General features: G+C 43.2%; 2 protein-coding genes across 4 annotated transcripts; one reads left to right on the forward strand and one right to left on the reverse strand.

The window, feature by feature from the left end:
* Positions 1-118: 118 nt before the first annotated feature.
* NUBP2 (NUBP iron-sulfur cluster assembly factor 2, cytosolic) lies at positions 119-15,989 on the forward strand. 2 transcript variants are annotated; one of them, XM_087912367.1, is made up of 7 exons: positions 119-298; positions 6,484-6,602; positions 9,415-9,613; positions 10,135-10,289; positions 11,296-11,406; positions 12,463-12,532; positions 13,034-15,989. In XM_087912367.1, the coding sequence occupies exons 1-7, from the start codon at positions 229-231 to the stop codon at positions 13,177-13,179; spliced, it is 870 nt and encodes a 289-aa protein (XP_087768493.1). In that variant the 5' UTR covers positions 119-228; the 3' UTR covers positions 13,180-15,989. The 2 variants fall into 2 exon arrangements, with proteins under 2 accessions (XP_087768493.1, XP_026560017.1); XM_026704232.2 differs by having other exon boundaries at positions 119-182.
* On the reverse strand, positions 13,745-23,402 carry IGFALS (insulin like growth factor binding protein acid labile subunit). 2 transcript variants are annotated; one of them, XR_015739523.1, is made up of 3 exons: positions 23,304-23,402; positions 14,493-18,118; positions 13,745-14,416 (listed from the first exon to the last, which is right to left on the reverse strand). XR_015739523.1 is itself a non-coding variant. In XM_026704223.2 (2 exons), exons 1-2 carry the CDS (start codon positions 23,311-23,313, stop codon positions 16,317-16,319), a joined length of 1,812 nt encoding a protein of 603 aa, XP_026560008.1. In that variant the 5' UTR covers positions 23,314-23,402; the 3' UTR covers positions 13,745-16,316. The 2 variants fall into 2 exon arrangements, 1 of the variants encoding a protein (XP_026560008.1); XM_026704223.2 differs by having other exon boundaries at positions 13,745-18,118.
* Between the last annotated feature and the right edge of the window lie 1,047 nt (positions 23,403-24,449).

Here is a 24,449-nt window from a genome sequence, read left to right on the forward strand (position 1 = left end):
CGAATGGAAATAGAAGGCGGGTGAAGCCGTCTCCGGTTTGCTTTCCTATTAGTGCAAAAAAAAAGGGGGGGGGGGGCGGTCATTCAGAAGAGAGGCCTGATTAGACAACCGTGGTGTCACTCCAACCCCGAGGGCAGCATAAGGGAAGGCGAAGGAAAGCAACATGGAGAAGGGGGAGGAGGGTGAGTGCGTGAGGGAAGGCGCCAAGTTTGGTGGGGGGATTGTTCAATGAGAGAACTTCAACAGTTGAAGTTCTGCCTCATCGGAGGGACTAGGCCCGGCCCAACGGAACCGGGCGGTGAGTGGAACGCGGGTCGTCGCCCCTCAGTCGGGAAGGGTGGTTTCCCGTTTCACACGACAAGCTGTGACTCGTCCTCACGTGAAGGCAAACATGCGGGTCAGGCCTCAGTTGGGGCCGGTTGGGTTTGAACACGGACTGTGGTCGCCAGGGCTTGGGATAAAGATATTACCTTCTGCTTTACCGTATACATAGTGATAATTATATATATAATATATATAATATAATTGACAATTATATATATACATATTGATAATTATATATATATATATATATATATATATATATATATATATATATATATATATATATATATATATATATATATATATATATATATATATTGATAATTATATAATTGATAGTTATATATATAATTGATATATATATATAATTGATATATATATATATAATTATAATTATACACACACACACACACATATATATTATATTTATATGTGTGTCATCTTTGCTTTTTTCTCCTGATGGTCATATGTGGGTACATGCCTAATTTTGTATTTATTTAGTTTGTCATGTTTTTGGTACTGTATATTAGAGGGAGAGACCCTTTGAGGGCTGTAGGCAACAAAATTTCATTTTAATGTAGGCCAATCAAAGTGACAATAAGGTTATTTTAAGTCCAGGCTAAACTCTAAGGGGTTTAATGTGGTCGTGATTATTTGGAGTTTAATGCTTTTATTTATGTTGGCTACTTAAAGGCTTTAGAGCAGAGATTACAAGAGAATAAGGTCTACCACAACAATTGAGCCCAATTTTTTTTATCTTGCTTTGTAAAATATTTGTTAAGTGAGTTTTGCCCCGTTTTACGACTTTTCCTGCCACAGTTGTTGAGTGGATCACTGAAGCTGTTAAGTTAGTAAGACGGTTGTTAAGTGAATCTGGCTCCCAATCCATGGACTTCGCTTGTCAGAAGGTCGCAAAGGGGGATTGTATGACCCCGGGACACTGCAACTGTCATAAATATGAACCAAGTTGCCAAGCCTCTGAATTTTGATGACGTGACCATGGGGATGCTGCAATTGGTCATAAGTGTGAAAAACGGTCATAAGTCACTTCAGTGCTGCTATAACTTTGAAAGGTCGCTAAACGAACTGCTGTAAGTCGAGGACTAACTGTATTGCATAGGGCTATGTTTTCCAATCTTGGCCATTTTTAAGATGTGAAGGTGTTGAAGCCCATACATTTTCAAGTTGCCAAAGTTAAAAACATTTAAAGCAATGATATTTAAAAACTTGAAAGTTTAAAAACAAAGTTGCCAAGCGTAAAAACATGAGTACATTAAAAATATTGGCACATTAAAAACATCTGTAGTAAAAAAATTGGATATAGCACATTAGACGGCCCTTGTGTTTTGTTGAGTGGAGATTACATGTTACATACATGAACTTAGTTCAGCCCTTTTGCCTTTGTTCCAGATTTAGACCTTTTTCTTTCTTTTTTGGGTTGCTGTGGTACACTTACACAAATCACTGTAATCAACCTGTCTGCCCTTCCTCCCCATTAGTACTGTGCTCTATCACAATATCAAATTGTCTTTGTATGAGTCTCAGTGTGAAATTACAACCAACTACATGGCAATCCAGCTGCACAGAGATGACTGGGAGAAAATGAAATTGAAGTGGGAAGCTCAATTATATTTTTTAAAACCTGTTCTGAACTCCTTTGTAATACGCATGGCACCTGCTTAAACATGAGATTCCTGGGATATAAGGAGGCAAAGCTCTCCCATTTTTACTGTGAAACAAAAAAAAAGTCGTTTTTTAAGCAGTTATTTTGAATAGATAGGTTTCTCTGATCAGGTAACTGTGTGATGTATTAGAACTGCTGGGCATTGTAAATCTAATGGCCAACTGAGAAATTAAATCTGGTCTCACCGAATTCCAGAACTGTCATTGCTTAATTCCTTTATGCCAACAGTGACATAGCAAATGTGAGTATATTTAATTAAATTGAAACCCATGTGATTAATTGGAGTGGAAGCAAGGGAGAATCAGGAGAGAGACCAGATGGCATAAACATTTAAAGCACAGATGTCATGCATTTATTTCTGAATTTCAGTTATAGCCTTAAGCTAGTCAGCTGTTCCTGCAATAATTCCTTATCTGAGATTTTCCATATAGAACTACATGAGAAATAGAATTCATTAAAGGCATAATGTAAAAGAAACTAAAATGCATGTTTTTATTTTAATTATTCATTAGACTCCACAGTTCAACCCCGAGTTACAAATATTCTCTATTAGTATTCATTATAACATTTCATGCCTAATATTTTGCTTAAATGTTTACATTGTTTATTTACCCGTCAGTCTGGATGTGGTCCATCTGGATTTCCAGATTGTGCTAGTAGCATTTGGCAACAATTTCAGCAATGGGATAATGGAGCGTTTTTCTAGCTGGTGATGTTGAGTTATGGTACTGATGGGTCCCAAACTCTTAATACCACCAAGAAATATATCATTTAAAAAGTCTGAAAAAAAATCTCCACTTCCCTTTGGTGATTCTACCACCCTACTCCAACAGAAATTGCCCAGTCTCTGAATAGTGTATAAGTTGACTAAGTCTTTGAATGAACACTGGGATCAAAATATGATAAGTCAATGTGCTGTTCATACCATATTAATACAGTAGTCCTTGACTTATGAGCACAATAGGGACTGAAAAATTTATGGTTATTAAGTGAGGCATCATGTGATTGGCATCGATTTTTATCCTTTTGCCATGGTTGTTAAGTGATCGTGATTTGCAACCTCCTGTCAACTTCCCCATTAATTTGCTTATCAAAAGCCAGTTGGGAAGGTCATAATCACATGGGAATGGTTGTAAAACCAGGAATCTGTCATGAGTTACTTTTTTCAGCCCTGTTGTAACTTCACTAAAACAGTGGTCATAAGTCAGGGATGTCTTGTACTGTCAGGGATATCCTAGCTAACCTTTGCTGTTGAACATAGTTTTTTCTGCTCCCACTTCTTGTTTCCCTATTGACAACCAAGTCCTAATCGAGGCATTCTCTTTGGATGACAGTGCATCCATTTTAAAAGAGAGTGACAGAATGAATGGGAAAGCTGAACTTTTGTCCCAATGAATTTAGTAGTAGAAAAAGAGAGGTGAATTATCGCAACATTACTTACCTTCTGTGGATTTTCTGATGAGTTCCGCCAATGTCATGGAAGGTTCCATTTCCAGGCAGGTGTCCTGCTATCCCACTCAGTATCTTTGCCCCCCCACCAGGATTTCAGGAGTCCTGTTTGCTAGGTTTCATTTTCTTAATGCATTTTTGGGGTGTTCAGAATTCTTTGTCCAGGAGACGGTTTCTTCCTCTTATAATGCGTAACTTACTTATAATGAGTAACCTACTATGATGTTCTCCAGCCTAGCTGTGTTAAATTGCAGGAAATTCCTGGGTGACTCAACATCTACATACTTATTCACCTTTTCCTTCTCTCTGATCACACACTAGAGATGTTTACATTTTGGGACAGCCTTTATTATAAGGCCCAATGACTGAGAAGCCATGGAATTCTAATCAACATGTTGTCTTGGATCTTAGCTTCCCCTAGATATAGGAAGTGTTGCAAATATTACCCCCGGTTACAGCTATAAAATAAGAGAGAATTGTGAATAGGGGACGGCAGAGGAGTCGGGCAGGCTGGTTCTAAATTGTAAATTTATGAAACTTGATTTTAAACATGCCAGTGAAGGCAGACATCATTAAGCTACTTTCATTCTTCCAATATGGGATGACTTTTCCTCTGAAATGTTATTCAGAAATTCATTCCAGCTCAATCGGTAATGCAGGTAGTCCTTGACTTGCAGCCGTTCATTTTTTGACGATTTGAAGTTACGCTGGCACTGGAAAAAGTGACTTACGACCATTTTTCACCCAACCACTGCAGCCTCCCCATGGTCCCATGATCAAAACCCATATGCTTGGCAACGGACATATTTATGATGGTTGCAGTGTCTTGGGGCCATGGGATCCCCTTTTACAACCTTCCGACAAGCAACGTCAAAGAGGAAGCCGGATTTACTTAACTGCAGTGATTGACTTAACAATTGTGGCAAGAAAGGTCATAAAATGGGGCAAATTCACTTAACACCTGTCTTGCTTAGCAGCAGAAATTGTAGTCATAATCGAGGACTTACCTGTGCATATTTCAAATCAATAATAGTGGTCTGGATCCAAATCAAACTATCTGAATTTTGTTCCTACTGAAATCAGTGAAGTACCGTAAGTTGTCTGTGACTTTAATGGCCATCGATTTCGATGTGAACAAAATCTAAATACTTGAATTTGGATCCAAACAATCAGCTGGGTTTATTCTTGCTCTACCAGGTCAGGCCCTGAGGCAGCATTCAACAGCTTTGTAAAAGTGGTTTGAGCTTCGATTACATTCTGCAAACCTAATTTTTCTGCTGAGTTTGTGATCCAGTCGATTATACAGACTCTGAAAATGGGTTAATGCAGTATCCCGTTAAGCTTGTTGGCTATCTACTTGTGTTTAGAATTGTGAGGTTTATCTTTTTGCTTTTTTCCTAGCTAATCTGTTTATTATTATTTTTCTAATCTTGCTTATAACACTTTGAATACATAGAAGCAGGAAATACAGAGCGGGCATCATTTTAAGAGAACAGTTGCTCTGTTCTCTGATCTTATTCCAAGGAATTGACTTCATTTCATTTGACCTTGGGTGATATAGTCAAAACATACAAGCTTTGATGAAAATGCAGCCCATACAGAGTGTGTCTGGCTGATAAATCAGAGAATTAAATGTTTTTGTTAGTTATACAGTCCCTATAATCTGAAAATTTACATTCTTTGATTGTTTTCCCAGTTTGATACAATCCAGATGTGTGCTTCTCAGAATTTCCTAGCCAGCAAAGCCATGTGGATGGGAAATTCTGGGAATTGCACACCCAAACCTGGAGGTTGCCATGTAGGGTAAGGTTGTACATCAACCTAATTTCTGGCTGACCTTTCCGTTGTTGGCCAACAATAAGGCTTGTGAGTTTACAGTCAGAACTATTCATTAGGGTATGCAGGAAAAGATGATTCAGAGCATACGCATGCGCTTACATCACACCAATAGGTATCTCCTTAGAGACGTTGCGTCTTTTCTTAGACTTCGAGAAAGTCAGAAAAAAGGTGTATTTGGTTGCTTGCAGCATGCCCTCACCTATTAGATCGCCTTTCCAGTTTGGTGGCCCACAGATTTATGACAACTTCTGCCGTATTTTTCATGCAGGAATGATGGGAATTGTAGTCCCCAGTGCAAGTTTTGATTTGTTTGAGGAAGGTGGTTGTATTATAGTTATATTCGTTCAGATTAAACTGTAACTTTTCTTTGGCTTTGACTTAGTGCAGTGTACGATCCAGCCAGCTGTAGCTTAGTCAAACCACAATTAACCATGTAGGTTAGTGTGGGATGCGATTCCATTCTTGACTTCCTGTCACTTCTACAGCCACGTCTTTACAAAAGAGGTTTGTTGGTTTTGTGGCAATTAAATTTAAAAAAAAAAGTTTCTGGCTTCTTTGGGAAATATAAAAGCAGCCGTATCTACTGTATGGCTTGTAAATATTCCCCTGCTGGATGTTTGGGAGGGAAAAAAGAGCTGCTTCCTGAATCATGGAAGTTTGTGTTTTATGCCTCACGAGTCTGCAGCATGGCTCTTTTAGGCTTCATCCCTTTCGAAATATCCCAGGGACCCAAACGCTGCCATTACAAAGAGCATTTTATAGCCCTTTCCACAGTGGAAACTCTTATTAGCTTTTAGTGGCTAAAGCAGCCGAGAGTTTTGTGCCCTGGTAATGATAAGTACATTTGCTTTTGGAAGTTCTTCTGGGTACACTAGACCCTTGGTTGATTCTGCATAAGCACAATCCTCCTGCTTCTTTTCCTTTTAATTTGGCCCGCTTAAGGAGAAGACCCTAAGTTTATTTTCCCCCAGGGACACCTTGAACCGGGGCACAATTTGACCAACTCAAACAATTGCAGGAATTTGCGGAATGGCATTCCAGTCGCCATCAGAATTGGAAGGAAGGCTTGGGTTTGTCTTCAATTCCGCAAGCCCCCGTCGCTCCTCATCTCTTATTCTTCCTTTTTTTTCTATGCCTGTCAGACATCCCTTCAACTGTCTCTACTTACTTTCTCTTGTTCCTGGCAGAACGAGGCAACTTGGCTGGGGTCCAGCACATCATCCTGGTGCTGTCGGGGAAAGGGGGTGTTGGAAAGAGCACCATTTCCACTGAACTGGCTTTGGCTTTCAAGCATGCTGGGAAAAAGGTAAGTGCCATTTCAAGCAAGTAGGGTACCAAAGTTTAAGCAGCCCCCACCCCCACCCCAATCACCACCGCACACAAACCTTGGGCCTTCCAGATTTAGCCACGCTGCCTGAGAAATTCAGCCGTTGGGGTTCTCTACTAAGAAAACTATTTCTTCGTTACAACGACGATTGATTGTAATTCCATTGGCAGGCAGTGTTTTGCTCTGAATTTCTAATGATTTGAAGGAGGCTTTTATTTGGGGGGTGGGGGGGAGTCAGAAAAAGAGAAAGGAGGGCTGTAGGTTGCCCACCCAGCCCTATGATGTAAGCCTGTCCAAACTTGGCAACTTTCAAGACTCATGAACTTCAACTCCCAGAATCCCTCAGCGTGGCTGGCTGAGGAATTCTGGGAGTTTATTGAATAACAATAACAGAGATGGAAGAGAACTTGGAGGTCTTCTAGTCCAACCCCCTGCCTAGGCAGGAAACCCTACACTGCTTCAAACAAATGGTTGTCCAACCTCTTTTTCAAAACCTCCCGTGATGCAGCATTCACAATCTCTACAGGCAATCCACTGATTAATTGTTCTAATTGTCAGGAAATTAGTTCTAGGTTGCTTCTCTCCTTGATTAGTTTCCACCTGTTGCTTCTTGTCCTGCCCCCAGTTAGAGAATAGCTTGACACACACCCCCTCTTCCTTGTGACAGCCCCTCACAATTAGGACCAAAATGTTTGCTGTTAAACAAGGCAATTGTTAAGCGAGTCATGCCCGATGTTATGACTTGTTTGATGACCCTGGATGTTAAATGAATCACTAAGCTTGTTAAGTGAACCAGTTGAAGTAAGTTTGGAGAGCCCTGTTGTAGGCTGTATTGCAAATTAGGGGTTTCTGGCTGAAACTTGGGAGATCTACAGATCTCTTTGATAGCGCTGTACGTATTAGACCAGGGCTGTGATTTGATACCCACTTGCTTCCCTGTGTTCTGCTATGAGTACCACAGCTGGCTGGATAGGGACACGGGAGGTTTCCAACATCCAACTCAGGAAGCTTTCTTTCCTGTTGGACCGAAGGCGGCTTAAGGAAGCGGATGGCATGATTCATCTAGCTCTTGCAGAGTCATCTCCCCCAAAGGCATGGTGGATACTCTGTAAGGCATTAAAGCCGCACCAGGTCCTGGTTTTTGTTTTTTTCCCCTCCCCTATAGAGATCATGCTGATTCAATCGGCCAAAATAAGTGGCATGGTTTCCTGCTGTTCTTAAGTGGAAAACATGCACAGCCTCTGTGATAGGTCCTAAAATAAGCCTGGCATCATGTAGAAAAATGGACGGAACTCTCCAGAACCCCAGTAAAAGGAAAATCTCTGCCCTGCCTACTTCAGTCCTTAGCTTCTAAGGAAATGCAACAAACAAAATGTTTAAAAAAAAACGTATATTTATGTAGCTACTTACCAAGCACATCTAAATTATATTAAAGTAACCAAAATATCTTTACAATCCCTAAGGCATGTCAGAAATTTTGAACACCCCTGATGTTTGACATGTGCTAGACGTACAGCCTCTGAGAGATAGATTATCCACATCCAATAGCAATAGCACTTAAACTTATATACTGCTTTATAGTGCTTTTCAGGCCTCTCTAAGCGGTTGACAGAGTCCGCCTCTTGCCCCCAGCAATCTGGCTCCTCATTTTACCCACCTCGGAAGGATGGAAGGCTGAGTCAGCCTTGAGCCTGGTGGGATTTGCAGGCAATTGGCAGGCAGCAGAGGTAGCCTGCTGCCTTCTAATCACTGTGCACCATGGAATGAATGGAGGGAGGGAAGGAAAGGGAGGGAGGAAGGAAGGACGGAAGGAGAAAAGGAAGAGCAAGAGCACTTAGACTTATATATTGCTTCACAGTGCTTTTACGGCCCTCTCTAAGTGGTTTACAGAGTCAGCTTCTTGCCCCCAACAATCTGGCTCCTCATTTTACCCACCTCGGAAGGATGGAAGGCTGAGTCAACCTTGAGCCTGGTGGGATCCGATCTGCCAAATTGCAGACAGCCGGCTGTCAGCAGAAGTAGTTTGCAGTATTGCACTCTAACCACTGCACCACCAATGCAAGTCAAAGCAGGCAGGGAGCAGTGGGATGTAGGGGTTTGGGGTTTTGGTTTTTTTTATATTGGCTGTACTTGTTGGGATTGATGGCCGCTGGTTTAATATTGGAAGGACTCTAGGTTTGCCAGCTATTGTATAGAGGAGGAAAAAAGGTAAACATTGTGTCAGGAGATCTGTGAAACGCAAGAGGTATCCGTGATAAGGTTATTTGCTCTACCTTTTGAGCTTTGCATAGACAGGGTGTACCTTTTGACCCAACTGTTTCACAGCTCCCACTCAAGCCACCTGAGAAGAGCCTGCTTATTTCACGGTTCGGTCTTCTGCCTTGTCTCCTCCAGCACACAGTTTCCAACCCAAGACAACTTTAGATGCCTAGATTTAGTTTGCGGTTGGATGGTTGGTTGGTTGATTTGGTTTCTGGAGTTTTAAAAGGCTGTTCCTTATTTCCTATTTGTTTGCTAGGAAAATAAATGGAAGTTGAGATCGTAATAAGTGTTCCCAGGGAACTACAGTTGACATGGTCTCAACTCTGTGGAATTGCCAGATTTAATTTAAAGTCCTGCCAGATTTCATGTGAGAACGCCCACATTTCGAGAGATTCTCAGTCTCCTCTTTTAAAACCTGTCCCCTCCTGGCAGGCCATCCATAGTGTCCGAACTCTGGGTCGGAAGACGTTATTCCAGGCAAAAGCCTGGTGTGACCTACCTTTCGGAACACGGCCGCTTGTTTTTGTAGGTCGGCATCCTCGACGTGGACCTGTGTGGTCCCAGCATCCCTCGCATGCTCAGTGTGCAGGACCGAGATGTTCACCAGTGCGACAGTGGCTGGGTGCCAGTCTTCGTGGACCAGGACAAAAGCATTGCTCTCATGTCCATCGGCTTCCTTCTGGAGAAGCCGGATGACGCCGTGGTGTGGAGAGGACCCAAGAAAAATGGTACGGCATGCTTCAGCCGCCCCCTTTCAAAGCAAGCGTGGGTAGTCCTCAACCTGTGACCGCAGCTGAGCCCAAATTTTCTGTTGCTCTAAGCGGGTCACTTGTTAAGTGAGTTTTGCACCATTTTACAACCTTTCTTGACACAATGGTTAAGTGAATCCCTGCAGCTGCTAAACGAGTAACACGGTTGTTAAGTAAATCTGGATTCCTCGTGGACTTTGCTTGTCAGAAGGTCACAAAAGGGGATCATACATGACCCCAGGGCACTGCAACTGTCATAAATGTGAGTCAGTTGCCAAGCATCTGAATTTTGATCACCTGACCCTGGGGATGCGGCAATTGGTCGTAAGTGTGGGAAAAGAGTCATAAGTCACTTTTTTTCAGTGATGTAACTTCGAACAGTCATTAAATGAACTACTGTAAATCGACGGCTCCTTGTATCACTTGGGTGTTGAGCTATAGAAATGCGCCTCTCACATTCGTTATCAGTGATCCTCGTTTGCAATATTGTATGTTTATAGCTTTAATAAAGCAATTCATCACCGACGTGACCTGGGGAGAACTTGATTTCTTGATTGTGGACACGCCTCCTGGGACTTCCGATGAGCACATCTCCGCAGTGGAATCCCTCCGGCCTTTTAAACCTCTTGGGGCAGTTTTGGTGACCACACCTCAGGTAAGAGGCACTCCCCAACTACTGGGCTTTGGATGTTCTGCTAGGCCTCTTGGGTCACATCACCAGTATCCCTGCATCCGTGAGAAAATGAAACCCTTTGCCTGAATACCCAGAAGTTGATCTCCTCAGATTTGGATATTTTGCATTTTGTTTTGCAAGACTCAGAATAGAAGACGATACACACACACACACACACACACACACACACACACACACACACACCAGTTTTTTTCCCCAGTGCATCTGATGGAGCAGCATACGGAGTGGTGCGGTGGCCTAGAGGTGGTGCTCTCACCTCACAATCAGGGGGCTGTGAGTTCGATCCTAGGTGGAGACGGATATTTCTCTCTCTGGGGCCGCTGAGAATATATCTGATGGGGGAAAAAAAACCTCCGCATTGGCAACAGGAAGGGCATCCGGCCAGCAAACACTCAGCTCCATCCAGTTGCCCTGACTCCACCCCAATGCAAGGGATTATGGGGTCGTTAAAGGAGGAGGACCGACTGGAGCAGCATGCAGTTTTCAAGGCAGGGGGTGGTGGCCTCTGAAATCAGCGTATGCACTCGCTGCCTGTTAACTAACCCATCGTGCTAAACTCTGATGGATGCAATTAACCCCACTTGGCTGCGTTCAGTCAGTTGGCTTGATTCAAACCCAAACCAACTAGATTTACATGAAATGTGGGACGCCGGCAGTTCATCTGGGTGATCTTGACAGACCCAATCGTGAAGGCCACCATTCGCCCCCACCTCTCCTTGATACGCTGTGCCTTTTGGAATGGCTGGATCCAAATCTTTCTGCCATTCCAATGTGCTACATGAAGGTCTGGCAAAGCTCACTGTCTGGATAACTTCCCTTCCAAGAGGATCCTTTAGAGGAGACGTTCCAGCGTAGCTTCAAAGGGTGGCTGGCGAAGGATAATTTATAACGAAAGCGGTTCATGCTTCGGGGCCTTTTCCCCTTAACTGGGTTGTTTCTTTTTTTTTTTTTTTCTTCCTTCCCGTAGGCAGTGGCAGTGGGAGACGTAAGGCGAGAACTGACATTCTGCAAGAAAACCGGCCTGCGCGTCCTTGGGATTGTGGAGAACATGAGCGGCTTCGTTTGTCCCCACTGCTCGGTGAGAGTTGGGTGCCAAGCCTAGTTTGGACCGTGGCTCTAATTGCTGGAATTAGTGACAGCTACACGTCTACGGAGGTTCTCCAGTCATCCAGATCATGGTGGTTCCAAGGGTGCTTTTATTTTTATTTTTTTTCAAGAGGCAACTGGGCTTTCTGGTTTTCCTTTGAAGACGTTTCGCTTCTCATCCAAGAAGCTTCTTCGGTTCTGACTGGATGGTGGGGAATGGATTCAGAACTGAAGAAGCTTCTTGGACGAGAAGCAAAACGTCTTCAAAGGAAAACCAGAAAGTCCAGTTGCCTCTTGAAAAAAATACCTTTGGGACTAGTGACATCTATAAGAATTTCTAAATCTGAGGACAGAAGGAAAGATAGAATTGCTTCCCGTGGCGCTTGGGTATAGTTAATTGCCCTCCCGTCCCTTAACCAGACTGAATTATATGTAGGGGAAGCTTCTTTTAATCCAGGGCAGCTTTTTGACTAGAGATGTGAAAAATTAAATCAGGATAAAATGTGAAAATCTGAGCTTCCACCCAACGAGTCTCTTGAGTTTTCTTGGCAAGGTTTTGAAAGGGATTTGCCCTTGCCTTTTTCTTCCAAAGACTTGAGAGCGTATGACTGGTCAAAGACCCCCTAGCTGGCTCTATGCTTAAGAGGGATTAGAATTCACCTCTCCTGGTTTCAAGCCTGATGCTTGAACCACTACACCAAACTTCCTCTCCAAAAGCAGCAGGAGCTGAAAAGTTCAAACCTTTGCTTTTAAAGACTAGAAGTTGTATTTTGATGGCCAGAACTCTGTAAATGATGCGCATCCTTGGCTTGAACTTAAACTGGATTAGAGCAGAGTAACTTCTCAGTTGCTAGGAAACTCTGAGTGGGGCCTTTTTGTGGCATCCAGGAATGGATCCAGCTGTCCTTGGCAGCAGCCCTCTCGCACTTAGGAAAAGGAGGCATAACTACATGTGTGCAGAATGATATTTTCCAGCAGCCATCTTCCTTCTTACAAACAGAACCTTTGTCGTCACCTGCCTTTATAACCAAGTTTTCTATCCTTCCAGGAATGCACAAATCTTTTCTCCAAAGGAGGTGGAGAAGAACTGGCCAAACATGCAGGTGTCCCATTCCTGGGTGAGTATTTTCTCTCTCAACACTAGCTAGTAACTAACTAGCAAACTCCGCTACCCAAGGTTGTCTCTGTGGAGAAGAGTCATATTTTTAACATCATGTTGTCCAACCAGCAATCGGTCACCTTGAAACTTCTCCTAGAATCACAGCTGGAGAATACAGATTTCAACGGGCCGTTTGTGTGTTTTTATGTAACTTTCTGGGTTCACACAGCACGCCAATATAATCATGGGGTGTCTTTGGTTTTACCTTAGCAAGTTGCACGGGTGTAACCATGGTGGTTTATTGTTTAGCTTACTTTGCAAACCCTGCCAGCTGTGACTTCTAGAAAACCATGCTTAAAGCCAGCCCTAACTTAGCAAATAACATCTAAACATCTAAACAGGAGATGTAGACCAACAACCAGAGCATCAGAAATGAAAAAAAGTGACGCATTAATTAATGTTCCTTTGGCGAATGGAAAGAAGAAAAGCATGGTTCACATTGGTATTCTCCTTTCAACAGGCTGCGTCCCTCTGGATCCACAACTTACCCAAAGTTTGGAAGAAGGCAGAGACTTCCTCCAGGAATTCCCCAAGAGCTTAGCCTTCTCGGCATTGACAGATATTGCCCAGCATCTTTTGGCTGAGGCCTCCACCTGTAGCTCCTGAGGCGGCAACCAAGAGTAGAGCTCCTGACGGCCATCGTCTCCTCGTTGCTCAAGCAGAAATGAATGAATCCGACCAGGAAGTGGGAGAACTTCAAAAGGAGAGCAACAAACTGCACCGGCAGGCTTCAGCGGAACAAATCAGGATCCCTGAAATGGGTGTTGGTGCCTTCTTCCCCTGGCAAATGGGGGACCCGCTGTGTGCTTTGGAGTGATCTATTCTGCAGTTAACTTAGTCAGCCCTTCAGTTACTTCAATTTCACCCATGATGAACCCTGGTCCAATGTGGTACTGTATTACACATGAGATACATGTTTCTGAGAGGGAGAGAGAGAGAGAGAGACAGACAGACACACACACACACACACACACACACACACTGATAAAACTGGGTGCTTACATTCTAGAATTCTCTGTCACCACCCAGTGAAGCTTTTAAAATTGGTGCATGTCAGTGAACAATCAGTGAAACTCAAAGCTGGCATTCAATTTTGCAGAATTGATCATGACTCAGGATTTTTTTAAGTAACTGAATTATGTATTAAATAGTTTCCAACTGCAGTCAAGGCTTGTGCATGTGTATTCTGCTTTATTGTTCATATACAAGTAACCTGTGTCGGTGCTGTCTAAGAGGTATTCTATATATACAGTGCTAAGTTCAGATTGTACAACAGGAGAACTTCCCTTAGGTAATAATTTAGAAAACCACAACAGCCTGATTTCACTGTATAGGAATTATCGAGAAATGCATTTGTGGATTCTTTAAAAAGGATACTTACCTTTCGTCTCTATCTTAAGCGCCTCACTTCCACATTCTGCATATTTATGTTGTGCTGTTGTTTGTCTCTTACAAAACAGAGATAAAACTGTCCAGGAAGACATACAGCTGTAACGTATCCCATGACAGAAAACCTTTAATTTTCACAAAGGAATCCTGAAATGTTTTCATTTTCTAGCTTCTATGATAGCAAAAGGGGCAAATCCCTATTTTTTTCCTCTTAATTTCCATCAGGATGAAAGGAATTGCTAGAAACTTTATGACAGAACTGAGGCAGAGGCCCAAGAGGACAAGAAAAAGGGACCCGTGAGTGGCAAGGACACAAGAAACTCTAGTAAAAATGGAAATGCTGGTAAATTAAGGTTAGGATACTTCAAGAAATACAAGAACACTCTAGAAGGGGGTCTTGGGATCCAGAACTTAACTGAGTACATGATCTTCTGCTTTTCCCAATTGGATATACCTCTACATGTTTCAAACTAATATCTACAGTATTTATGGCTAGACATGTAGCGATTGCCAGAGTCAAGCATAGCCACAGCACTTTGGAAAAAACTATTTCCCTGTAAATCGTGTGAACACGACAGTGAAACTACTCAATGGCAGTGTTTGCATAATAAACTTAATCAGGTTAATTTACACACACAGTAATGGCTCCATTTGCTCAATATACTAAGTGTGGTTAAGGTGTTTCCTTTTTCTTTTCTGTCTAAGGGTGTTCTGTGAACTCAGCAAGGAACAAATTTGCTGTTTAGTTTCAGCTTTGTTTCTCCTGCACGACAATACCCCAAGAGAGGTTGTTGGCTTAGTTAACAAGCCCAACCCTAAATTTAAAGGATTCTCAGCTAAGTTGTGTTCCTGAGACCCTAGTCAACATCAGCAGTCTCCAGATATAACATTTCCCCTCATTCTTCTCACCAGAAAATAGTTTTGGTGTAATATTCCACAATGCACCAAAACAAATTCCTTGTATGTCCAGTCACGCTTGGCCAATAAAGAATTCTATCTATACTCCAAGATGTTTTCAAGGTTTTTCGGGCGGCAACAACCTGTTCACAAAATTCTCAGGGCTCCTCTCAAGAGGCAAAGCTCTAGTGATAGAAAATTGGCAATAAAGTTGTGTTGCTTGTAATTTAATTCGTATATCAAAATTAGTTGAATTTCTTTTTCCTCCCATTGGAGCCTATCAAATTATTGCAGAACCCAGTTTGAAAAAAAAAACTGTTTCCAAGTGATAAGTCGGCATTATGAGAAAACAGCAGGTCAACATCCAGGGGTGGGATTCTACCAGTTCGCACCTATTTGCTAGAACCAGTTGTTACCTAAGCAGTTTGGAGAACCGGTTGTTAGAAGAAATTACTGACCTAATCCTGTAAGGAAGGCAGGAAGGAAACATTCTGGTGTTGCTTACAGAAACTGCCTCTTATTAACCCTTATTACATTCTTGGCGGGACTAGATTTCCTGTCTCTGGAACTTCTCTGGAGTTTGTTTCCCCTCCTTTGCTGGTACTTTGCTTGTGTAGAGTGACCATTCAAAGTTACAATGGCACTGAAAAAAGTGACTTATGACCATTTTTTTAGGAATGCAGCATCCACACAGTCAGGAGAGGCCAGGTGAGGAGATGCGTGCCTCAATGTGAGTGATATTGAGTTGGCCACACCCAGACAGTCACATGACCACCAAGCCATGTCCACCCAGTCGCATGACCACCAAGCCACACTCACCACTTAAGCCACGCCCAAAGAAGCAGTTGTTAAAAATTTGAATTCCACCCCTGTCAACATCCATATTCCCCACCCAACTGCAGAGCCAGTAGAAAAAGAAATACTTTATAAAGTGGGGAAGGAGGAAAAGGAAATATTAACCAACTTGCTGGAATATTTGAGTCCTAAAGGCTTAAATATATTTAAGGAAGTTGCAGTTGTTGCCACTCTGTGATTCAGAACATTATTTGATAACTCACTATTTTCCATAATGAATTTTCCTAAATGTTAGGGTATTTCTCCATTAAATCAAACCTGACTGGGTGATTGAAGGAAGGAAGTCTATGCAGATTTTGTGGAAACAATACACAAAGTTTGTCACCACCTGAATTGCTTAACTTCCCAGTCTGATCTACAACTCTAGAAACTCCCAAGCAAGCACTAAAAAAAAAAAGTCTGGTCTGACAGTGTGTTTGAAACCAGCCACTTGCAATTGTCCTTTGTGTGATGATGATTAAGGACGCTCTAAAGTGGTGCTTGCTTCCTGATAGCTTCATAAGTCCAAACCCAGAGCAGGTTTGAGTTTGTGCTGTTCCTTAGAAAGGAGAAAAGTTCCTTAGAAAAAAAAAGCTGTGTGGAAAGCAAGATGGCCAAACACTTCAACAGTCCACAAAATGGTCTTCTGGAATATCTCGTAGATCAAGTCCTACCACTTCTGCTGGGCTGAGGCAAGTGATATTGTTGTAGGTATATTCAGAGGCTTCTCCTTCTGTGATGGACTGCGTGTACCGCAGAACCACACTGGGTTGCTGCAGGGCGAAGTCTCGGAGGGCCTTGAGCGAGCAGTTACACGCCCATTTGTTCCCTTCCAGCCACAGCTGAACCAGGGTAGGCGAGGGGCCGAGCCAATCCACCGAGAAGGTTCTCAGAGAGTTGTTCCTGATGTTCAGGTAGGTCAACCTTGAGAAAGAGGCGAAGACGCCGCTGTCCAACGTCTCCAGGAAGTTGTGGGAGAGGTCGAGCCAGGAGAGACGCAACAACGGGGCGAAGGCTTCGGGAGAGACGTCCGCCAGCTGGTTGAAGGAAAGGAGGAGATATTCAAGGCTCCTCAGGCCTGCGAACTGATTTGGGGAGAGGCTTCTCAGCCGGTTGTGTTTGAGGTCCAGGTCGAGGAGCTCGTGTAAGTCGTTCAAGCTGTGGTCTTCGATGACGGAGATGGTGTTGAATCGCAGAAAGAGCCTCCGCAGGCTGGAGAGGTCAGAGAACATCCGCGGCCTGATCCGTGTGAGGCAGCAGTTTTCCAGGTGGAGGCTGTGGAGTTGGCTCAGACCCCGGAAAGTGAAATCGGGGAAGGTCGTAAGGCAGTTCCCCGATAGGTTCATCACCGCCACATTGGAAAGGCCGAGGAAGGCCCCCGGCCTGATCTCCTGGATCTGGTTGTCGTTCAGCGTCAGAACTTCCAACTGACCCAATTTATCGAAGCTCTTTTCAAGCAAGGTGCGAATCTTATTGTTGCCTAGCTGTAACTCTTCCAGGAACTGCAGGTCTTTGAAAGTCCTGGGGCTCAAACTAGGGATGGAGTTGCTGGAGAGGCGCAAGACGTGGAGGCTGGAAAGACCCAGGAAAGTGTCTTCAAAAAGCGTGGCGAGGCGGTTGTGGGAGAGATCCAACCACCTCAGAGACTTCATGCCCACAAAGGCCCGCGGAGCGATGGCGTTGATCTGGTTCTGGTTCAAGTAAAGTTTCAGCAGCTTTTGGAGCTTCGTGAAGACGTTCCCTTTGATGCCCTTGAGGGAATTCCAGCTCAGATCCAGTTCTCGCAACTCGCTGAGGCTGTAGAACAACTGGTGCTGGAGATAGTGCAGCTTGTTCCCAGCCAGGACCATCTCCCTTAAATTGGGTAGGTCATGAAAGACTTTGTCTGGCAGGACCACCAGGGAGTTCCACCCTAGATTCAGGTACCAGAGGTTGGAAAGCCCAGCGAAGACCCCTTCTTCGATCTTGTTGAACTGGTTGTTGTTGAGGCGCAAGGAAGCCAGGTTCTGAAGGTGGAGGAAGATATTGGGTGCCAGCGACTTCAGCCGATTACGCTCCAGGAGCAACGAGTACAGTCCTTCCAAACCATGGAAGGCGTGTTGTTCAATCCCCGATAACTGACTGCCCTGAAGGTTAAGAAATTCCAGGTTGGAGAGGTTCCTGAAAGCGAGAGCTTGCAAGGTTGTGAAATTGTTCCCATCCAGCCACAACATCCTCGTACTCCGGGGCACATCCTCAGGCAAGGCAGTGAGGTTCCGGGCGCTACAGTAGACACTCAGATCATCGTTGCAGTCGTCAAAGCTACAAGCGCATAAGCTGGGGCATTTCTGACTTTCGGGATTTGGGCATTCTTTGAGCGTTCTTGCTTCAGGATGCAGAGACATTGTCACCAATGCCCACATCAGTGTCAACGTGGACGCTGCTCCTGTTGGATAATTAAAAGAAGAAGAAGAAGAAGAAAATAATGAGAAAGCTGACAAAACCGAGACAAAAGCAGCAGCAGAGGCGCAGAATGTGGCGTGAAGAATTTTTAGCACATCTCAAGAACGGGGTTGTTGTAAGGAGGCAACTATCAGATCAGTAGGGTGAGGGCCACATCTCAAGAAGGGGGCATGGCTTCTTTTGAGGAATCCCTAGCCTTGGCCTTCCCTGCCGCCACCACCTCCAACTTCACAAGCAACACTCAGAAAAAGGGAAGGCAGAACAACCTCCTTGGGCCCTCTCCTCGCTTGCTGAATTAGGAGGGGAATAGGGCTCCCAAGGAGAAGGCAACGGAAACGAGGAAGCACACAAAAATCACAGCAGCTCAGCGGTCCCTTAAGAGCGGTCGATCAGTAAGGCTCAATACTCACTCTGTCCTAGTGAATCTAGCACAGGGGTGTCAAACTTGATTTCATGGAGGGCTGCATCAGGTTGTGTTTGACCTCAGGGGGGCGGGGGCAGCTCGACCCTCATGTGTGGGGAGGCATCTGTGGTGGCCAAGTGCTAAGGCAGGAGTTCCTTCAGACACTCCCTCCCTCTCATTGTAATATTCCCTTCCTTCCTTCCTTCCTTCCTTTTTCCTTCCCTCTTCATTCTTTCTTCTTCCTTCCTTCCTTTTCCTTCCCCTTTCCTTCCTTCCTTCTTTTTCCTTCTCCATTCCTTTTCTTTCCTTCTTTCTTCTTTCTTCCTTCCTTCTTTTTCCTTCTCCCTCCCTTCCTTCCTTCCTTTTTCCTTCCTTCTCCCTTCCTTCCTTCCTTCCTTCCTTCCTTCCTTCATTCTTTCTTCCTTCCTTCCTTCCTTCTCTTTTTCCTTCTCCATTCCTTTTCTTTCCTTCTTCATTCTTTCCTTCTTTTTCCTTCTCCCTCCCTCCCTTCCTTCCTTTTTCCTTCCCTCTCCCTTCCTTCCTTCCTTCCTTCCTTTTTCCTTCCTTCCTTCTTTCTTCTTCCTTCCTTCCTTCTTTTCCCTTCCCTCTTCATTCTCCTTTCTTCTTCCTTTCCCTCTTTCCTTCTTTTTCCTTCCTTGCTCTTTTCCCATCTTCCCTTCTTTTTTTTTTCATCTTTCTCCTTTCCTGTCTCTTCTTGCATGCTCAAATGGAAAAGAAGAAACATTTCTCCTTTTGTTTTGTTTTTAGTTTGTTCGGCTAGCCCCTCTCCCAGCAAAAACGGAGCTGGGGGGGGCCATGCACGTCGTCCCCCCCAGGTCCCATTTTCAGCTGTGATGGTCTCCTGCAGCCCTCTGCCAGTGAAAATGGAACTTGTACCCCAAACCCTCCCGAACTCTGGCAGAGACACCACGGGCCAGTCCATTGCTATTTCCAGGGTGGTCCTGCAGGCCCGATCTAAGCACCCCGTAGTCTGGTTCTGGCCCACGGGCCTTGAGTTTGACACCCCTGATCTAGCACAATGGTCTGTAGAGTCCACCTTCCCTTCAGACCTCAGGACAGAGAAACAGGTATCTACCTGTTTCACTGCTGTGACAGCCTCATGAAGAAGGTCTTACATGAGCTTCATACCCTCACCCACTTTACACGTGGGATACACACAGCGTATATCCCATGTTCAATTCTCAGTAGAGCATTTGAGCCCTGTGGAATTACATCTGGCTGCCCATGTCTGATGAATCTCAAAGGAGATGAAGTTAATGGCATGATGTCTCCTGGTGCTCAGCGTAACAGGAAACAACAGCAGGAGACTCACAACAGCAATTGTGGACACCCTTGTTTGCAGGGAAGCTGCCCTTCTAGAAGGAAGCAGTGAGATTTTTTGCACATGCGTACGATCGTTTAAAACGCACAGCCAATAAGAAATATTGAGGGTCCCCAACTCATTCCTCCAAAGTGATCTAGTTAAAGAATCATAAATAAAACCTTACTTGGCATTTCCTGCAATGACTACTATTTAAAATGAATCCCGTGTAACATTAAAAAAAAAAAGTTAAAGTAGTGAAGGCTGGAAACTCAACATAAACTATGAACCTGTTTTTTATTTATTAATTTAATGGGACACAATTAGGGAAACAATGAGGGCTGGAATTAAATCCCACCTATTTTCGCTCCTTCGCGCATGCAAAAGGTTCTCACATAAATACGTTACTGTCCCCATGTGATTTGTCTGAAAGTTATCAGTGTGACGGGGCGAAGAAGAGAACTTTTAACCCGAAGGCATAAGGATAGTTTAAGGATAGTTTAAGGTCAAGGTAGATTTGGCAGAGAAAGGTTGCAGCGATTCGATAATTCTCCTATACCGCCGAATATACTTAGAAAACACAAGCAACCTTTTTACGGAGAACTAGTTTGGTATAGTGGTTAAGGGCACAAGGTGGGACACCATGAGTTCTAGTCCTTCCTTAGGCACAAATTCAGTTGGGTAACTTTGAGCAACCCTCTCTCTTTGTCCTGGGAAGAAGTAGGCGAGGGCAAAACCACTTCTGAAAAAACAAGTGCCCCCCAAAAAACTGGAAGGACTCATCAGGAATGAAATAGCAATTAAAGAAAAAGAACAAACTGAATATTAGATGATATGGAAATCATTTGATCAATGGCTGGAAAAGAAAAATGGAAATGACAAAATAAATAAATGAACGTAGAAGATCTATATAGAGAACATATAAGAATATATAAAAATAGAGGGGAAGGAATTAGGAAGAGGGTGGTTGCAACAATAAGATATATTGTGTACAGTAGTTTAGGATGAGAATGGAATGCAATTATTGTTGCGATGGTAAGGAAACTGTATTAACCAATAATATGGCACATTTGTACCCAGCCGACACACTGTTTAAAGAAAATATGGAATGTTTGTAAAAATAAAAAAATTAAAAAGAGAGGAATGAAATAGTCATAGTGGGTGCAATCTAATGCATTTAAAACTGAGTTAAAATGACAAATAAATGGTTTTTCAGACAGTACTTAATAGAAGTTACATTTTTACCAGCCGGTAAAGAAGCTGGTTTAGTTTTATTTGACTTAGATGCTGCCTGAAGCCAAATAAACTCTGGGTTAATTTAACAAAATAAAAAAACCAAAATAACAAACATACAATATTTTTCTTTTTAAAAAACAACAACAAATGTTTAATGCGTGCCAGGTAACACACTAAGGCAATCATTTGGACTGAGCGTGTTGCTGTCAAACGGCTATATCACTGGCAACATCATCCCAATCTGAAAAGACCATCATTTTGAAAATAAATTTTAAAAAAATCAAGGCATATAGCAATAGATTCCAGTGTCCACAAACCCAGAATAGAAACTTCTGTGGACATGAACATTCTGGCCATGAACACCGGTAGCCATTCATGTCCAAGCTATGGATGTGCATGTAAGGGGGTAAAACGCACATGTAACATGCTTTTGATGTAATGGCAATTGGCAGAAACATTTCGGAAGGCTAGGAATACTGAAACTGCATGAAAGAGAATGGGGGGAATTGATAAAACTATCTACCCTTACCTTCCATTGAAAAAAGAATTCTCTGCTGGACCAAAAAGAAAGAAGTAATGGATGCAATCCATTTCAAGTGGAGTTTTTCAAACTTTAACAAAATATCACCTATTTAACTCAGGCACCCTGCAACGCATCCCTCAAAGTTGACCGACATTGGGAAATGTACATTTTGAGAAATAATAATCATAGTCGAAGCTCCTGTTTATAGTTCCGCCCGCCTCTTATGTGTATAAGGAACAGAAGTGCTATGGAGCTCGTAGCAATTATTTTCCATACATTATTTCAAGAGCAAGGGTGGGCAACCGATGGCCAAGGTTTTTAGGTGCCCCATAATAGCGAAGAATTAAGGAGATTGTGAAGGTTTCCTATGAAAAAGATTTTAACATCCCCATAAGCAAGAGAATGTCTGTACATTATGAGAATATCTATAACTAGTATTTTAATTCCATGCAGGTCAATATGGCATGACGACATAAGAAGGATACGGTTTTGTTTGAGTTGTGTTGCTTGCCTTCCCGTTTCCCTTTTGGTCAAATCACCCCTCATGAAGTTGAGCAAAAATCGAGCAGCTTCCTCTGTCTGTATCATATATACAGTGTATATATACAGTGTATATATGATTGCACTTGCACTGGCTGCTTGCACTGGCACAAAGCCGAGAGCACCAGCCTGAGGATGGTGAGTGGGACCTCGCCGAAACGTTGCCAAGATACTCTTAATCTTACACAGGAAAAGACCTGAACACACCTAGACCTACATACCTGTACCCATGAAAATCTACGAAAACAAATATGTGTGTGTGTGTGTATGTATGTATGTATTTATGTGTATATATATATATATATGTATGTATTTATCTGCAAGTTTTTTATTTTAAAACCAAGCCTGGATTTATATACGTCCATTAAAGATAGATTCAAATAGGTATTTAAATATTGAGGAACAAAGTTTCATTCTTGTTTTGGTTTGTTCATTGTTTATCTTGGGTTAAGAATAGAAACAAGAGTTGGGTACACAATGAAAAAGCAATAAGAGCCCCAAATGCTCTCATTGTCTTCTCTGTATTAAATATTGTATATCTAAAACATATGCAATTCTTCTGCCATTTGTCAGAAATGGTGTAGGGTCTCCCGCTTGGGCAACGGGTGGGGGGGTTGGACTAGATGACCTACAAGGTCCCTTCCAACTCTGATTACTTGTTATCTGTTATACCTGTTACAGTTTTGCTCTAAGATCACATTCCTCTTCTTTCGCTAACCTGTTGCTCCTGCCCATTGCTACAAAACTTTTAAGCAGTTTTGCAATCTTTTCAAACAGCCACAGGATAAAGGGGCACACATTTTTCAAGATCTCCCCCACCCAGGGTTTGTCCTTTTTCCTGATCTTTGTAACTGGCAACCCACAGCAGCAGGTTAAAGCTAGGTCCGGATCCCACTCCCCAAAAAGCTGCACGAATAATTGAATTGTGCTGCAACCCAAACCGTGGAATATGCTTTACCTTAGATACCCGTAGGGAATGAAGGAAAACCGCAGGAACGAACAGGCGAATCCTGCAAAAAAGTTTTTCCTCTTTTTCACCCCCCACAACAGCCCATTTTCTGTGGCAGACTTGGTAGGACTGGCCACGCAGAAGGAAAACCAAAACACATTTTTCAAGAAGGGAAACAAAAATAGTTCCTACTTACCTTTGCCCATTCTGGTTGCTCTCAGGCTCAAGTGTGAAAAGTCGAAGGTCTACGAGCAACCTCAGGTAATGCTGTCCTCTGAGTTTCCACCCCTAGAGCAGTTCAGCAGCTACTACCCTGTGGCTTGTCCAGCTATGCTTTTAACCCATCGTTTACTGGCACGGAGCACTCACTGCCTGCCTTCAAGAGAGCAACCTGGGCAATGGTTGAAGGAAGTCAAGTCTCTCTGGGGTGGCCTTGGCAGGGGTCTCCCCAAGCCATCGGGTTGGCCCTTGTAATAGTTTAAATGCCACTTTAAAGTTACAACTCCACTTAAAAAAAAAAAAAAACTACAAATGCATTTGATTAAAAACAAAACAAAACCCCAGATCTTTGAATTAATCCAGCTTCATTCTAACTCTAGCCTGCTGAGACAGCGAAGTTGAACCTTCAGGTTGATCTTTTCAATACGAGGTCAAAGGGAATGGCGAGAGGGGTGTGAGGGGAGAAGGAAGTTTAGAGAGAGGTTAGATGTGGCTTCTGGGTTTCTCAGATAGGATCTTATGGCTGTGAGTCGTAGGGATGAATCTGACAGAGAGATATTGGTCTCCATCAATCAAGGAGAGAAGAGACTGCCTTGTATTAATTCTCCTTGAGGGGTGGGGGGATAGGTATGAATAGAATGAAGATGGGGGGTCCTCCTGAAAGTTTCTTCTGGGAGGGGATGGGCCATATCTCTGCCCTTGGTTTTCCAAAGGCCCTATGGTTTAACCCTCACCTTTCCAGGTAGGTTTGCAAAAGACATGGAAGGTCATGGTGCCTACCATCCCTGTCCTACTGTCCCCATTGGTTCGCACCTATTTCCTGTATTCTTACTCATCTTTATACTTATACCTATTATCTTGTAAGCGATTGACAAATCGAATAAATAAAATTAAAAAATAAAATAAATAAGGACACGAGAGCTGCCATTGGTCAATGGGGCCAACGTTAAGAAGCCAGATTGAATGCCTAGATTACAAAATAAAACGGGGGAGTAGATGCCGGTGCGTATTGTATCCCTTAAGCGATTCTCTATCCTACTAGCTGGAGTGACTATGACAGGTAGAGGAAGCCTAGAAGTGGACTGTAGTACTCCCTGCTACTGGAGTTGCTGGCTGGGACTTC

This window comes from Pseudonaja textilis, chromosome 14, assembly GCF_049901715.1.
Source record: "Pseudonaja textilis isolate UNSWEBS1 chromosome 14, rPseTex1.2, whole genome shotgun sequence".
NCBI lineage: Eukaryota > Metazoa > Chordata > Lepidosauria > Squamata > Elapidae > Pseudonaja > Pseudonaja textilis.